This window comes from Orycteropus afer, unplaced genomic scaffold (assembly GCF_000298275.1).
Source record: "Orycteropus afer afer isolate SDZICR_OR568_19922 unplaced genomic scaffold, OryAfe1.0 scaffold00033, whole genome shotgun sequence".
Lineage (NCBI taxonomy): Eukaryota > Metazoa > Chordata > Mammalia > Tubulidentata > Orycteropodidae > Orycteropus > Orycteropus afer.
In genome coordinates this window covers 5,751,037-5,768,131 of record NW_006921620.1, presented here as the reverse complement: position 1 = coordinate 5,768,131, position 17,095 = coordinate 5,751,037, and the positions used below count along the sequence as shown (strand labels likewise).

The 17,095-nt window shown below is 38.4% G+C and overlaps 1 protein-coding gene across 1 annotated transcript in view; it reads left to right on the top strand.

Annotated features, from left to right (window-relative positions):
- Nucleotides 1-9,241: 9,241 nt before the first annotated feature.
- Nucleotides 9,242-17,095, top strand: part of ARHGAP29 (Rho GTPase activating protein 29) — a 106,886-nt gene continuing 99,032 nt past the window's right edge. The window contains exon 1 of the mRNA XM_042780298.1: nt 9,242-9,446. Coding sequence (XP_042636232.1) covers nt 9,242-9,446 — 205 coding nt within the window. The remainder of the gene's footprint in view (nt 9,447-17,095) is intronic.

Here is a 17,095-nt window from a genome sequence, read left to right as displayed (position 1 = left end):
ATAAACCTTTCCTTAACTTTTACAATAACGGACTAATACAATATTTGTCCTTCTGTGACCGACTTATTTCACTCAGCATAATGTCCTCCAAGTTCATCCACGTTATGCGGTGTTTTGCAGATTCTACATTATTCTTTAGCATTAGAGTTAGCTACTTTTAAAAGAAGTGTTCGGTTAATAAAAATGTCACTTGGGAAAAAAAGGAATTGGGCCTAAGGGATTGAGAGTGTTAGAGGGAAGACATAGATCTAGTGGACAAGTACATCTGAGGAACAAACTTTCCTCCCTTGGGTTACCTGAGTGTTGCCCTGCTCTGACCCTCCTTGACCTTCAGAATCCTGTCCTCTCCCCCTATTGGTTTCCTTCACTGTTGAGTCATCAATGGTTTCCAGGATGAGTGTCCACGGTATGTCATTCTCCTCCACTGGGTTTTAGATGTCTTCAGTATTTCTAGTGCTTTTGATCCTGTTTAAGGCTCATTGGGTAAGTTTTAAAAAATTAAGTCTGAAAAATAATTGTGGAGCCAAGGAAATCAAGGAGCCTTGGATTCTTATTTATCTTTTCTGGGTAACAGTTTACAGCTTCAGTTCCCCAAAACTGTTTTAGTGTGAAAGGTGTCCCTTTTCCTTTCTGAATCAATGGGTAGTTTCTCTCTAGCCTTTTCTGACTTTTTTCATCTTCCCTATCTTGTTTTCCCTTTCTCTGCTTCAGTGATTCTCTGCATCTGTCCTATCTTCTCTGTTCTTCTGCTCCTCCTCCTTGCTTTACCTCCCTCCCCTATCTCTATCACTATTTTCTCCACAGTTTTCTTTCCTCCTTCTCACACCTCTTTGTCTCTCTTCCCCTGCTTTTCTCTCCCTCCTGTGTGTTTCTTTCTGTCTCTAACTCTCCACCACTACCACCACACTGTTTCCTGTCTCCCCCTCAGGACCTTTTGAATGTTCCAGGCCTGAGATCGGTGACATTCCCAGTTCTACTTTAATCAGACACATTATCAATTTTATTGAGGGGAATGGTAGGTAATACAGCACAGAATAATAAAGTTTTAAATAGAATTAAGAGGATGTTTGAGATTTAGGGACTTCCTCAAGTTTCCTTCTGAAAACCTTTCTTAAGCTCTAATGAGGGTTGTCTGCCCCATCCCCCTTTTGGCCTGAGAACTCCTTTCCTCTCTTAATAGTTTGCTTCATTTCAGGCCATCATTAGTTTCATTGGTGAGACTCCATGGTGCATTATTACTGTTTTTGTTTTTGGTGGTCCCCCCCCCCCAAATAAGGTTAGAAGGGGGCTGGAAAACTAGAAATAAAGTGGTCAAAAGAAGTAGTTTATAAGAAAAGTATGAAATAAAACTCACTGCCATGGAGTGGATTCTGACTCACAGCCACCCCTTTTGGGATTCCAAGGTGGTAAATCTTTAGGGAAGTAGATTGCCTAGTCTTCCTTCTGCCAGAGTGGTTGGTGGGTTTGAACTGGCAACCTAGTTAATAGTCAGAGGCACTATGCCACCAGAGCTCCTGATAAGAAAAGTAGTTTATAAGAAATGTAGATTGCTTATCTGAGAAACCTAGCCATCAGGTGACTTTTCCCTAAGATTCAATCTGCCCTGCTGCCAACCGCACAGGATGCTCACACATCCTGCCGTGCTGGGGGACGATCCGCAGACTGGAGCGCAGCTGACAGCCAGTGCCCTAGAGCCAGCCGTCGCCCCACCTGCTGGAGGGGGCGTAGCCCCGCCTCCTGTAGCGCAAGCCAATGGGCTAGGTCCTGGGGGGCGGGGCGCGGCCGAGCGGGAGGAGCGAGGCTGGGGGGGCGGGGCGGCCGCGGTGGTGGCGGTAGCTGGTGGGGTGGCGGCGGCGGCGGCTGCTGCTCGGCCCGGCGTCCGCGGGCCGTGGGGGATGGGGGCGGCGAGCTCCAGCCCTCGGCTACAGCGGCCCTAAATGTTGGGTGGGCGTCCATGTCAGGAACACGGGATGGAGTGCCGAGGTGAGTGTGCGCTTCGGCCGGGGGTCTCCCTCTGGGGCCGTCCCTGGGTTGCCGTCTAGGGTCCAGGTGGCCCATGTGGCGGCCCCAGCAGAGGGAGCTTCGGGCTGCGTTGGTGGCCGGAGCCCGCGGTCTGGCGTCGGGGGCTCCTGCCCTCGAGAAAGGGTCCGACCTGGGCGAGGGGTGAGCGCGGCAGGCAGGAGCCGAGGAGCGGGAGGACGCAAACGGTGGCCTGGAGGAGATGATTATGATAAGCAAACACAGAGCGCTTACTACAGACCAGATAGTATTTTTAAAAACCTTACATATATTAACTCCTGTGATACGACAGGTCCGTCACTATTTCACCTGTTTTTTACATGGGGAAAAAGGTGAAAAGAAAACAAAAAACCCTAGTACACCCTTGGGTCAGGATTTAAACCCAAGGCAGTTTTGCTCCGGAACCTGTGCTCTTGACACTATAGATTCAGAAAATTCCAGCCCCTCTCCCACCTGCCCCCATTACAAACTTAACCCCAAATGGGTTCTAAGCTCTTGGGTGTCTTGGTTTCTGTGGTGTATTCTCGTTTTTGTCTTTTGTGCTGAGAAGAAATGTTTCGTTCAGTTGGCTCCTTACTGTCAAAGGTTTGTCCCAGTTTTATTTTTTTCCTTTGATGTGTTGAGTTCAGTTTGAAATGTTTCAAGGTGGAGCCCTCGTGACTGACGAACCTTGTTTCTCCATGTTTATCTGTTCTTACTCTTTCAAAGGAGACTTGTTCTCATACTTTTTCTGAGGACCAGATTGTTACCTGCTGAAGACAAGAGCTGAGCGTCCCTTCCCCCTTCTGTCTCCCCTACTATCTCTAGTTCGATGCTATTGTCGTCTGCGGTCCTAATTGGTTGATCCATTTTCCCCTCTGTATTTAAATCCTGGGATGAGAAACGTGCTCTTTGGCATGAGTAGTTTTGGCCAGTCAGGGAGAGAGCCCTGTCTGCCTGGAATGCTAGACATTCTGGAGGCGTGGGAGGCTAGGCAGCTTCCTCTTTTTTAAACGTGCTGGATTCAAACTGCACGGGAATGAAGTGTATGTATATTGCACGCCTTTCTTTGGAAGTTAGTTATTTGTATATAAAACTGTTTTTGATGTGCCCCTATTCTGTGTTGGGAGGTGCTTAAAAAAAATAATTGAAGACTTACGGAATGCGCTCTTGCCATTTTTTTTTTTTTAAAGAAAATGTTTAAGTAGATTCTTATTAAATCATAAATTTTGCTGAAATTGCAGATCTCTGAAATACCTAGTAATTTTTCCTGAGGCAGAAATAGTAGAATGGGAACTAGGAAGTACAGATTTGGGAACAGTTTTACACTTCAGTTAGTCCAGTGCCTCAAATAAAAATACTTCTATAATGACATTTTTGGAAGGGGGATAGTACATGAGATGGGAAAACATTTGATTGGCATAGGCTACTGAAGTCTTGGAAAAACTGCGGTTTAGGAGACCTGGAAGTTAGTGTTCACATTTCTAATGCACATAATTACTTAGAATTTAATATATACAGGGAGAGAGTTTTGTACAGTAATTTTCTCTTTGGTGCAAAGTTGTTTGAAAAGTAGATAATACATGCTTTTAACGTTGGCGGTTTGGAGGTAGAAGAGTTGCATGAGAATTAGGAGAATTTCACAAATATTTTGCTTAGCAATCTGTTTGCACAGTTCAAACTTCACTTGGGAACCTATTAGGTTTCCACCAAGTAGCTTCAGTTTCTGGGATTGTTTCCAGTCCTATGTGCCTTGCACATAATCTACAGATCTATTGCAGTGAAGTCATCTTGTTTGTTACTTAACTATAAATAATTTTCTACAAAAAAGTACTGCTAGTGATAATAGCTAACGGTTATTGAGTCTTATTCTGAGCCAGGCACTGTGCTAGTGCTGTTCATGCATTATTACCTAATTTAATTAAATTACCAGTTGTGATCTATTAGTGAACTATTACGTTGCTACCAATGACAGAATATTCATTTTGGCACATGGAAAAGTACAATATATGATCTTGGAAAATGTGTATAGCTCAAACCTTTGTATTATCATGGTTCAATTTTATGAAAGCTCAGATTGTTCATTATATTTTAAACATATTTTCCAAATTGTAATGTTTCCTCTTTTCATCTTAAAAAGTTGTAAAGTATGTATAACAAAATTAGCACATTCATTACCCTAATGCGAATAGGGGTGGAGTATAGCCTTTTTAGTCCCTCCCCTCCTTTATTTAGTCTTGACTAAAAATGTTCAAGCATTTTTGAAACGTTTTTCACCTTAGTAACTTGGGGTTACTAACTTGACACAGAAATTACTTCCAGTAAATTCTTTATCTGAGGTGAAATGTTTTGATGTGTTTGTGATACATGTATTTAAATTTTATAATTATCTTTACCAGTGTCCATGATCAATTCTTAAGGTACTAAATTAACAGCTCTCAGAATTAATCAGACTGACTTTATTAAGGAGCAGAAGTGGTAAGATTTGCTATATTAGCAGTCTTCTTAATTAGTTACTTGTAAAAGAACTGCCCAAGAAAGGCACTCGAGTTTTGTTTTTCTCTTAGATATAATAAAAGTACTCAAAAAGTTGTCCTAGGTTCATTTTAGAAGTTATCTACACAGTTCAAGGATTAATGTTAGGTTTTAAATGAGTTTAAATGTAGAAATTATATTCTCAGAAATAATTTGAGATTAACAAAAGAATATTGAATAAAGGACCTTTAAAATAAATTAGAGATCTATTGGAGAACCCTGAGGAACTCTGGTGGCACAGTGCTTAAGAGCTTGGCTGCTAACTAAAAGGTTGGCAGGTTCGAACCCACCAGCCACTCTGCTAGAGGAAGATGTGGCAGTCTGCTTCCATAAAGATTTACAATTTTGGAGACTCTGGGTCAGTTCTACCTGTCCTAAGGTTTGCTATGAGTAGGAAGGACTGACTCCACGTTAATGGATATGGAGCACTCCACTTAAAGAAGTAGAAAACAATAGAAATCCAACTTTAATTTCAGTTTTATGTAATCTTGCCTTTACTCTGCTTCATATGCTTGTTTTATTTGAAAGATACTGTTTTAGAAGGATTTTTTTTAATAATTATATTTTCTCTTTAAAACACTGCACCAACCATTTTTGTTTCTATAAAAATTAATTGAAACTTTATAAGTAAAAACCCATTCATTATTTATTCAGCAGATAGTTTTGAACAGTTTGTCCCTCAAATGCCAAGAATTGTGCTAGGAGCAGAGAGCACGTGGTTAGCAGATAGACATGGTTTTGATTTCCTGAAGATTATAGTCTAGATGGGAAGACATGAATCATCTATTTGAGCTGTTATATGTACAGTGATGAAAAGTATAGAATGCTGTAAAGCATCCAAGAGGAGATTCTACTCTTGTTTGTTTGGGGATGGGGAGTGAGGGTTAAGGGATTGTGATCTTTGAGCTGAGATCTGAATCAGTAAATAGAGGGGATGAAGTATTCCAGGCAAAAGGTACTATAGATGGGCCTCTGAGCTGACCAATTGTTTTACAAACTGTAGAGCCCTGAGCCATTATGAGTATAAAATAAATTTGGTGGATGGTATTTTTAAAAGTGAAGTGGAATAGAAGAGAAAACATCAAGGACATCACATAGATACTTAGTCAGAATCTGTGTTTTATGAAACAAGTCTATTACATACTCACACAAACACATTTATACAAATATAAAATATTTAATATGTGTATTGGCTCATGATGTAAAATTATCTCCTACTGTGGATCACAGTAAACATACTTCAGGAAGAATGAAAAGGAGGAGTTGAGAGCCAGGGATTAAAAAAAAAGAACCCACTGCTCCGAGTCAATTCTGACTTACAGCAACCCTATAGGACAGAGTAGAACTTGCCCTATAGGGTTTCCAAGGCTGTAAATCTTTACAGAAGCAGACTGTCTCATCTTTCTTCTGCAGAGCGGCTGATGGATTCAAACCACCAACCTTTTGGTTCATAGCCAAATACCTTAACCACTGTGCTACTAGAGCTCATTACAGAGGTCAGTCAGCCAGATTTCACGTTAAGCCTTGTATATAGTAGCTTCTCCGTTATGGAAGGATTTTTAGCAGAGAGATGATAAGGTGGTATTTATGTTTTGAAAAGTTCACTCACTGTATTTTGAATGGTACAATAATGGATGAAGGATCATCATTAGGAAGTTAGTAAAGTAGTTCAGACAAGAAATGATGCTAATCTACACTAGTGTGGTGACAGGGGAGATGGACATGGATAGATTGGAAGGCTGTATATTAGGAAGTAAAAATGTGTGGAGTTGATGAAGTACAGGGAATAGAATAGATAGTATAATATGTGCCTGGAAAAGAATATTAAATAAAACTTCCTACTGTAAATTTCACAGGAGTCCTTAGTCATTCTACCATTTAAAAAGTAACCAGATATCTAATGCAAAATACTTGAAAAGCATTTTAGTGATAGTGATTGAGCTAATTTAATCCCTTCAGTCGTTTCCTTTTTGTTGTTTGGAGATGCAAACAAAATTAGGATTCTTAATTTTAGAAAGGAAAAATGCTCGGATGAAGAAACAAACTAAAATTTTCTTGAGTTCAACTATGTACTGGGATTAGGTGTTTTCACATATGAGATTGTGGTGGTTATGTTTTTGTGTCAACTTGGCTGTGCCTGGTTGAGTGGCTGGGCATGAGAGAAGGCAGGAGCAGAGCCGAGAGAACCGGCATGAGACAGCGACAGCCTTACCAGCCCACAGAGGAGAAAGCTGGGTGCCATTGGGTAGACAGCTTCCTGGCGGAGTGGATTGCCTTTGGGCATTGCTTGGTGGAGAAGATCGGCATAAAATGGAGTAGCAGGTTTGGTCAGCCCACAGAGCAAGAATGCTGAGTGTTTTTAGGGCAGGAAGATTTCCTGCAGAGTGGGTTGCCTTCGGCATTAATTGGCAGAAGTGGGGATCAGGGAAACGGAAGCAGAGCTGCCGCAGCCTGAAAGGGTAGGGCCATGGCCTTTGGGGGTGGAACGACCACAGCCCCCTAAGATTCAAAGAGCCAGGCCTTCACCAACTAGGTTCTGGAGTGTGGGACTGCTCGTTCATGTGAGCCAGTGGGATGGAGCCATAGCCGCTGCCCAACAGTGAGAGGGCAGGGCTGCCATGCCCAAGAGGGAGAGGAACGGGGGGCGGCCAGGCCAAGGTGGTGAGGTCACTGCCGTTCAGGAACTAGGGGACTGGAGCCACCCAGTGAGGAGATGTGTACAAATACCACCCATTGAAGATCTGTACAGGTGCCAGGTTGACAAGGGGTGGAATTGTGGTAGTTATGTTTTTGTGTCAACTTGGCTAGGCCTGGTTGAATGGCTGGGCAGCTGATGGTAGTTAATCCCCATGATGAGACAGGCAATCAACTCCATGGTGGGATCTACCACAAGCAGCTGAGTAGCTGCCTTTGGGATGTGGTCTGCTTCCTGTATATTAGGAGAAGCCTTGAGAATGGTCTCTAGCCTTTGGCACCCTTGGATCTTGTATGTAGCTGTGTCATTGCTCAGCAACCTGCCATGCTCTGCTGACCTTGGGACTTACAATGGACTTAAGTTAATGGCCTGCCGGGTGGTTTGGTTATATCGGGACTGTGCCTTTTTACTTGTCAACCGTGGGGCTTCTCAGCCTCAGCAGCCAGCAGCTGTCTGAGTGAAGAAACGCCTTTAGCTCCAGTGGGCCGGGAGCAGGAGGCAAATCTGGATCCCAAGGTTGAGGGGCTTTCACCCAGCCCCTAGAGCCTGGCACTTTGAACTTGGACTTAAAGCTTCCAAATTGTAAGAATAAACTCCTGCTTGTTAAGGCCATCCCATTTGTGGTATATTTCTTGTCAGAGTGGCACTAGGTAACCAGAACAGAGATCTTTTAATTTTGTAATCTCTTGAAATCTTCACACAGCCTGCAAGTAAATTGTGAAGGTCAGCGATCTAGAAAGTATTAGAACCAGGATTGAAATCCAACTCTAACTCCTAAAGATAATCTTTTTCACTCTACCATCTGAAATTACAGAAAAACAAAACAACAAGCCTTTGCCGTCAAGTTAGTTCAGACTCGTGGTGACCCTATAGGACAGACTAAAACTGCCCAAAGGGTGTCCAAGGTTATATTCTTTATGGAAGCAGACTACCTCATCTTTTTCCCTACAGAGGGGCTGGTATATTTAAACTGCTGACCTTTCGGTTAGCAGCTGAGCACTTAACCACTGTTCCAACAGGACTCCTTTACCAAAAATAGTATCCTAATAATCTTAACCTTTTATTTACTTAGCCAATCAAGAGGATATTAGATTAGTACACACTTTTAAACAAATAAATATTCTTAATGAGACTTGATAACCCAGGACATTATATGTGTTTATGTGTAGTTAGGGTGAATCAACTGTAATTGATTGAACTTTTATTTGCTGGACACTTATATACCATTGTCTAATTAATCCTTACAATAATCTCATTAGGTAGGTATTGTCAGGATGTTATGACTATTTTATAAATGAGCATGGCCAGAGTGAAGAGAAGATTAACAGCTGTCAGGCCACATAGTACGTGATGGAGGAGGATTTTGAAAATGGATGTTCTTTTGTTTTTCAAAGCCCACATTTTATCTATATATTTTTAAGGTGATGTCATGGAGGGAGAACATGCTCTTCCACTAAATGACGTTTTGGAACAATTTTTATGGTTAAAACAAAAAACTGGACTCGAAGGGTCAAGACCCTCAATGAGATGGATTGACACAGTGCTGCATCAATGGGCTCAAGCATTGCAAAGATTGTGAAGATGGCACATGACCGGCAGTGTTTCATTCATTGTATGTAGGGTTGCTTTGAGTTGGAACCAACTTGATGGCACCTAACAACAGCAACAAGGGTCAAGAGGAAGTGATAAAGAGCATAAATTTTGCAGTCCAGCTTCATTTATCAGCTAAGAGCTTGAATAAATTCTCTAAGGCTGAGGTTCCTCACTTGTAAAATGAGAAAATGGTAGTGTATATATCATAGACTTGCCAAGATTACTTGCATTAATAAATAAAAGTAGTGGTAGTAGTACAGTGTTTTATTTTAAGTAGGATACTAAGGTGGGCTGTGGACTATTGGTGAAAACATAGTATATTTCCCTTAGTTGATGTAGTATTTGTGTTTCTCATTTATTTATGTTTTTGTTTTTCCTCCCCCTTAAGGATTTCAGTTTTTCTGACAGTTGTATGAAAGGATGATTGCTCACAAACAGAAAAAGACAAAGAAAAAACGTGTTTTGGCATCAGGCCAAGTATATTCTGATGTTACAACTTCTGAAATGGGGCTCAAGTCCATAAGTTCCAACTCCATTTTTGATCCGGATTACATCAAGGAGTTGGTGAATGATATCAGGAAGTTCTCCCATATGTTACTATATTTGAAAGAAGCTATTCTTTCAGGTTTGTCAATTACTTTGTCTTAGCATTCTTATTGGATAGTGTGTAAAATTTAAAATGCCAGCCTAACTACAGATATGTGTGTTTACAGTGGTAGAAACATGGTATTCTGTTTTAGTTGTTATATGACCCTCCCCAACCCAAATGTTTGATGTTTATAGTACAAACTATTTTATAATCAGATACAGTACAGTAGATAATAGAACTTTGGTGATGGAACAAGAGTACAAAAAAATGAAAATCATTCTTTTTGTTCTTAGCATTTGGGCCTGTTTGATAAAGGAGAGTTTTAAATCATTGGAACTTTAATTTCCTTGTTAATGGTAACACAGTGAATTGATTGGCCTTCAATAAGCAGATTAATGTTTATAATTTACATGTTGACACTTTGGCCTAAGCTCAGCTTTTAATATTGTTGCTAAAATTTATCTGGAGTTTTTTTTTTTTTAATTTTCTCAAAATATCAAGACTTTTTCTCTTTTGCCTTCTGCAGTCTCTTCCTGAATTAAGGGATCACCATAGAATTTATTCTTTGTTCGTTTAGAAAGGGATGAAGAGCCTTGAATCTCTTGAAGGAAAGAACTGTATAGATATACCTGCACTCCCTGACTTGATCTTAGTACCTAAGCCTTTCAATTCATAGTGCCTCTTTGATAGCTAAATTTGATGGCAGTAATAATTGGTAAAGTTAAGCTCCTGTTCCTTTGTGCTAAGTAGCATTTCCTTTCTGTATTCATAAATGTATGTCTAAATGTAGAAAAATGAAAATTTATAGGGTTTTCATATTTATAGAAGACTTCTTGGGACTTCATAGAAATGTATAAGGTTTCAATCTATGTATAAACTAAATACTACTTTCTGGTATATGCAGAAACAAAAGCAAATGCACATCTTGTGCTTGTACTAAATGCTGTTTTTAATGAGCTACTTGTAACCTAACCATAATTTTCAGATTGAAAATGCCCAAAATAACTGAACTTGAATTACACACTCAAAATTTTAGTATTTGAATTTTTCTTAAAGCAAGAATCACACAACTTTTTGTTTTGAGACTATATAAATACCGTCATACCTTGGAGATACTGTGGGTTTGGTTCCACTATGGTCTAGATAGGAATATTGCAAGTAAGCAAGTCACATGGATCTTTTGGTTTCCCAGTGGATATCAAAGTTATGTTTACACTATACTGTAGTCTATTAAGTTTGAAATACCATTATGAAAAAGCTTGAAATGTTGTAAGAATTACCAAAATGTGGCACGGAGACAGGAAATGAGCACATGCTGTTGGAAAAAATGGCACTTACAGGCTTGCTTGACAAGGGTTGCCATGAACCTTCAGTTTGTAAAAAAATGCAGTATCTGTGAAGTGCAGCCAAACAGAGTATGCCTGTATTACTCAGAAAAAAAAAAAAGTTGCTTTCCTGTTCATTTTAATAGCTTGATTTTGAAGTGTAATTATGGATTATTAAATGGTTGCTTATTACTGTAGACAGAGAACCTAAATACTACACTGGTATTAGGAGCTCTGGTAATGTAGTGCCTAAGGCACTTGACTGCTAACCAGAAGGCTGGCAGTTCAAACTCACCAGCCACTTCTTAGAAGGAAGGTTGGGCAATCTACTTCCACAGTGATACCACCTCGGAAACCCAAGGAAGGGTCACTATGAGTTGGGTCCAAGCCAGTGGCACTTAACAACAATAACAACAACATACTGCTTTTGAATCCTTGGGTAGTGCAAATGGTTAAGTGCTAGCTATTAGCTGAAAAGTTGGTGGTTGGAACCCATGCAGAGGTACCTGGGCACCTTGGAAGATAGGTTAAGGGGATCTGTTTCTGAAAAGTCACAGCCTTGAAAACCTTATGCAGCTGTTCTGCTTTGTACACAGGGATCCACCATGTCTGAATCAGAATCTACTGGAGGGCAACTAACAACAACATACTGTTACTAAATTTCTTACCAAAATGACACCTCAGCTGTTTGTTTAAGCAGCATGTTTTTGTACTAATGATTTATTCTTAACTGGGTTTATTTCTTTCTTTTAATTTACACAGTGAGATTTATGCTCTTTTGGTGTACAGTTTCTTAACTGGGTCAATTTTTAAGGTGAAATTAAAAATATGTCGACAGATCAGTTTACCTCAATTTAGGGCAAAACCTGATTTTATTTAATATGTCAATTTTAATTTTTGTTGTTACATGCCATTGAGTCAGACCAACTCATAGAGACCCCTCCTTGGGTTTCTGAGGCAGTATCACTACAGAAGTAGATTGCCCAACCTTCCTTCTGAGGAGTGGCTGGTGGGTTTGAACCACCAGCTTTCTGGTTAGCAATCAAGTGCCTTAGGCACTATGCTACCAGAGCTCCCAATTTTAATTAGTTTTGATAATAATAAGATTTTAAGTTAGGATTTCTACTTGTTTTTATTTATTTTCCTTAGGAGATTTTCTATCCTTCAAAATCCCCATCTTCCGTATTTATCTCTTGTTTTACAATATGATGCTAATTTAAAATAAATTGGACTACTTCTTATCTCTAAAAATTTTTTGTTTTAATTTGTGAGTAGACAATCCAAAGAATGGGAAGGAAGAGGACTAAAAGTTGATCCTAAATGAGAAAAAAGAAAAATATTAAGATAGCAGAAGAAGACTGTTTCTAAAGATAAAAGGATATATGTGGAAATATATTTTTTAATTTTGAAAATTTTTAAGGACATTATCCTTTTAATAAGAAAGCCAGTATGTTAAAACTTAAACACTAGGTTGTATTGCTAATAATAAAAAAGCTCTTAACATTTTTCTTGCAATTTATGACTGGTAAAAAAAAAAAAAGGGAAATACTAATTTTTTGATAACCAACTCTCACTGAAAAATAGTATGCAATGGCCAGGGAGTTTACATTATTTACCTTCAGACTGATTTTAATTCATACTTGATTCTTCAGAGTTAAAAGGATATACATGATATTTAAGAACAAATCTTAGATTCAGTAAGAGTTTATTTCCTCTTTTTAGGGGAGTATATTTAAGATCATTCTTCTCAGACTCTGGGAATTTAGTTGATAGAATCATTTTTGTTCTCCTTAAGCAAAGAAGTATTTATGAACATATAAATCGACCCCATTTTAAAAGATAGGGAAAATGCTATATAATAATTTGCTTGTGTTTAGTTTTGATTGTGCTTTTTACCTTCTTAGAGTACCAAACTAATCCATATTTACTTAATAGAATTATTATGAGGGTCACATGAGATAAAAGCTTGAGGAAAACAGATAAGGTTTTAAATGTTGTATCTATTTGAGGTGGTATTATTATATATTCCTAAACATATTATTTATTATATGTTCAACTCTGTGGCAACAGGTTTGGTTTTTTGGTTTATAAACATAGGCCATGCTTTTGTCTTCTGGAGATTGAGAAATATCCCTGGGCTGTTCTGTTTTTTAGTTACCACCACAGCAAAGAGCTGTTTTTCACTATTTTTCTTTTAGAGTGAAAGAGCCTTGCCAAATTTTGTAATTGGCCCTGACAGTTTTTTTTCTTTTGCCATTTTAAGAGGAAGGATGCCAGATTTTGGGCAGTTTATTACTTTTCAATACATATGTATTAGCTGTCAAAATGTTTAAAAATTAAATTTTAAGAATACAGAACATAGAATCATTAAGTACCTTTTGATCTAACCAGAATACCACTTTTTATATATACTTTTACCTGTGTGTCTATTATGAGGCAGCAATGTGCAATCACTTGACTGTTACCTCGGGTGTTCAATCATATTGTTGAGGCTAGACTTAGATTAATAGCTTTGTGATTGGTTTATGGCCATATTTTCATTTCTGAGTTAAAGCTATAGAAATAATAGGTAATTGTACATGGTGCTATACTTTTTTACAGAGTATGGTCATATGCAAACAATATTAATGATTGTTGTTGTTATGTGCCATCGAGTCGGCCCCGACTCATAGCGACCCCTCCTTGGGTTTCCGAGGCAGTATCACTACGGAAGTAGGATTGTCCAACCTTCCTTCCGAGGAGTGGCTGGTGGGTTTGAACCGCCAGCCTTCTGGTTAGCAGTCAAGTGCTTTAGCCACTTTGCTACCTAATGATATAGTCCCTGTAAAGGAACATCTTTTCAGCCCTAGTTTACAGATAAGATGTGTGTATAATTTAGAGTATGTGGTTCTGACAATCTCCTACTGCTGATAATTGGTGGCCTGGGGATTTGGAAACCAGATGTCATGATGCAGAATTGTCTGTTCTTTCCACACAATCTTAGCTGTATCACCTGGCAGATAGTCTGTGAAAACACTGCTCAGTTTTCATTATTTCAGTATCCAATTTGCCAGTTCTTTATTTGATGTGGATTGTCTAGACCTCTGCTAATATGGTAACCACTATACACACACACACACACACACACACACACACACACATATATATATATATATATATATATGGCTATTTAAATTTAATTAAAATGTAAAATTTAGCTCTCAGTTGTAATAATCACATTTCAGCTGCTCAATAATAACCACATGTAGCTAGTGGCTACCATATCAGACAGTATAAATATAGAACATTTCCATCATCTCTGAAAGTTCCATTGGACAGTGCTGTTGTAGACATTTGGTCTTTATCAATATCAAGAATATTGAGATGAATTATTGAGTCATAAATATTTTTCTTTTCTGTAGCATTTAAAGGAGGCTTTTTGGTGCACTTGTTAAGCACTCAACAGCTAACAGATTGGGGTTCATAGCCACCCAGAAGCTACTACTTTGTTACATGAGGTAGCTATGAGTTAAATTGACTCAGCCGCACCTGGCAATAATATAGCATTTAAAGGAAACCTAGGAAAAGTTGTTACTGAAGTAAATTAAAGAAAATTTTACATAGAAATAGGAACTCCTGATTAGGGTCTATTTGGAATCTCCTTCCTTAAGTTGCCTTGTGAGTATGTAGCTTTCATACCCTTCTTGGATTTAATCCATAAGATCTGTTTTCAGCCAGGTTTTATAGTGGTCAAACTGGTAGTAAGGGATGGCAGAAAGCTCTGGAAAGAGAATTTAATTGCATGATCTAGGTTCTAGTCCTAGTAGTACTACTGATTTGCTTTGGAACCTGGTTTAAGCCACGGAGTTACTTGCTCCAGGTGCTATCAATTTTAGGATTCTGTGGTTTAAAATTTGACTGGAATTGGAGGTTACATATTCTTTTGAATAGTGACAGTTCAGTGCTGAAGAAAATAGCTAAATATTCATTTTTAAATTAAATACAGTTTAGAAGACCCTTCTCAACCCCATTCTCTAGAATTTTTTTAAAATGAGGGTTTATGTAACTATCTTAAGAGTGGTGTTTATGAAAATTTCCCAAGTGAGAATTTGAAGCTCATATTGCAATAGTTATTAAGGAGCTGATTAAAGAAAATAAGTGTGCGCCAAGCAGCTTTGCCCCCTAGTAGGATTAAGGTATGTATGCAGTTTGTCTTATGTTTTATTGACAAATAAAATGGAGAGCTTCATGTGGGAGATCAGAGTACTGTGAAAACACTCCATTCTTGCTTTGATAGGATAAGGGCCAGAATTTGATAATTCTCCTTACACTACTTTTTCCCAGGAGGAGGTTACTCTATCGTCTTCTACAAGTGGCAGATGTAGAATTTGAAGTTTTAGATCTCTATCAAGTATCATTAAGGTGCATTATGATAATTATGGGGTAAATACTGCATCTTATATTAAAATGCTGAGGCACTCAATTACACATTTGTGTTGTTTAATTATAACATTGTAGATTAATATATGTGCAGTGTAAGTACCAATTCAATTTTTTGGGTTGCCCTCTGAGGAATAATGTGTTCTGAATTCCAAATAAATGTGTTCTGAATTCCCAATAAATAAATAATGTGTTTGGAATTCCAAATAAATTCCAAATTCATAAATGTTCTACTTTATACAATAGTTTTAAATTCTGTCTTTGTGACATACCTACCCATTTCTGATTGGAGCATCATTGAAGGAAGCTCAAAACATGGGAATTTGAAAAGTGCAAGGATTTTAATTGGGCTACAAGAATAGTGCAACATAGCTAAATTTTCTGGTACTCAGTTCTTGGAAGTGTCTGTTGCTGGTATAAGAAAAATATTTGAAGGAAAATCAGCAGTTAGTCTAATACTATTTGGAACTTTTTTCTTATGTAATGCTGTTTTTGAGATGGATTTAATAGTTTATTTTTGTGACTGTCATGACTTTTCTGTTTTGTTTTTAAACAGACTAGAAAAAAAATTTATAAATTACCAGTTTCAGATAAACTAGTTAAGGTGTGTAATTTTTTCAAAGGCTTTCTAATGTAAAGTGTCACTTTTATTTTGTAAAAACATAGCTTTAGCCTCCTCAGTGGTAGACTCTGATGATTCTAGATCCTGGCTTTGACATAGAGAGGTATGCTAATTTTCTTAAACAAATTTTATTGAACAGAGGAGTCAAACGAAAGTTTAATGCCATTAAATAATATGTTCTGTTATGAGAAGATAGTTGTGCATGAGTTTGCAAAGTGAGTTTTTTGTTTTCTTAACGGTAATCCTGTCTTTGAATAAAGCCATTTTTTCCCCTGGGTGAATATATAAACAAAAAACAAACTCACTGCCATCCAGTCGATCTTGAATTATAGCAACCCCTTTGGGTTTCCAAAGCAGTAAACTTTTACAAAAGTAGATTGCCCAGTCTTCCTTCCGCAGAGTGGCTGTTTGGTTTGAACTGCCAACCTTCTGGCTAGCAGTCAAATGCCTTAGGCACTATGCCACTGGAGCTCCTTGGGTGAATGTCTAGGAGGGTCTATAAATTTATTCTAGACAGGTTTCATTTAATGTTAATTTTACCTTTAGTTACTGTTACTTTTCCAGCCTTTAGGCATACCAGGTATTTTATGAAATATTAGAAACATTAGGTTGCCAGCCTCAGATAAGCTCTTTTGCTATGCCTTCTGTAGAAGCAAACATCTCTAAATATGCTTTTTGATGGATATCACTTAGGAGGAGTGAATGTGAATGTTTACGGGGTATGGTTTAGGGGCTTATAGATGTGAAATTAATCTTCGAGGAATGAAGTATGAAATACAGGTAACTTACTTATCTCATGAAATCAGTTTCCAAGGAATTGCTTTCCTCTTCACACTTTGCTACTTATTTACATGATTCAGTGCCACTTACAGTAGTAACTACAAGGTGGCATAATGGTTAAAGCATTCAGGCTGCTAACCAAAAGGTCAGTGGTTCAAACCCACCAGCTACTTTATGGAAGAATGATGAGGCAGTCTTCTTCTGTAAAGATTTACAGCCTTGAAAACCTCTCAGGCACCTCTGTTGTGTCCTACAGGGTTGGTATGAGTCTGAATCAACTTGATGGCAATTGAATTGGCATATTCAACTGGAAATTAATAGCCTATTAAATTACATGTGGCAGAGTATCTGTCATTATCCATAACTTCTTTATCCATGATGTATATCATAATGACCAAGAGAACTAGATCTAGAACCAGAGTGCGGAAGTGGAATCCTCCTCTGCCACTTTCTAGTTGTTTCTTACCTGCTCTGTGCCTTAGTTTCCACATCTGTAAAAGGGAGATAATAGTACTTACATCATGGGGTTGTTGATATAT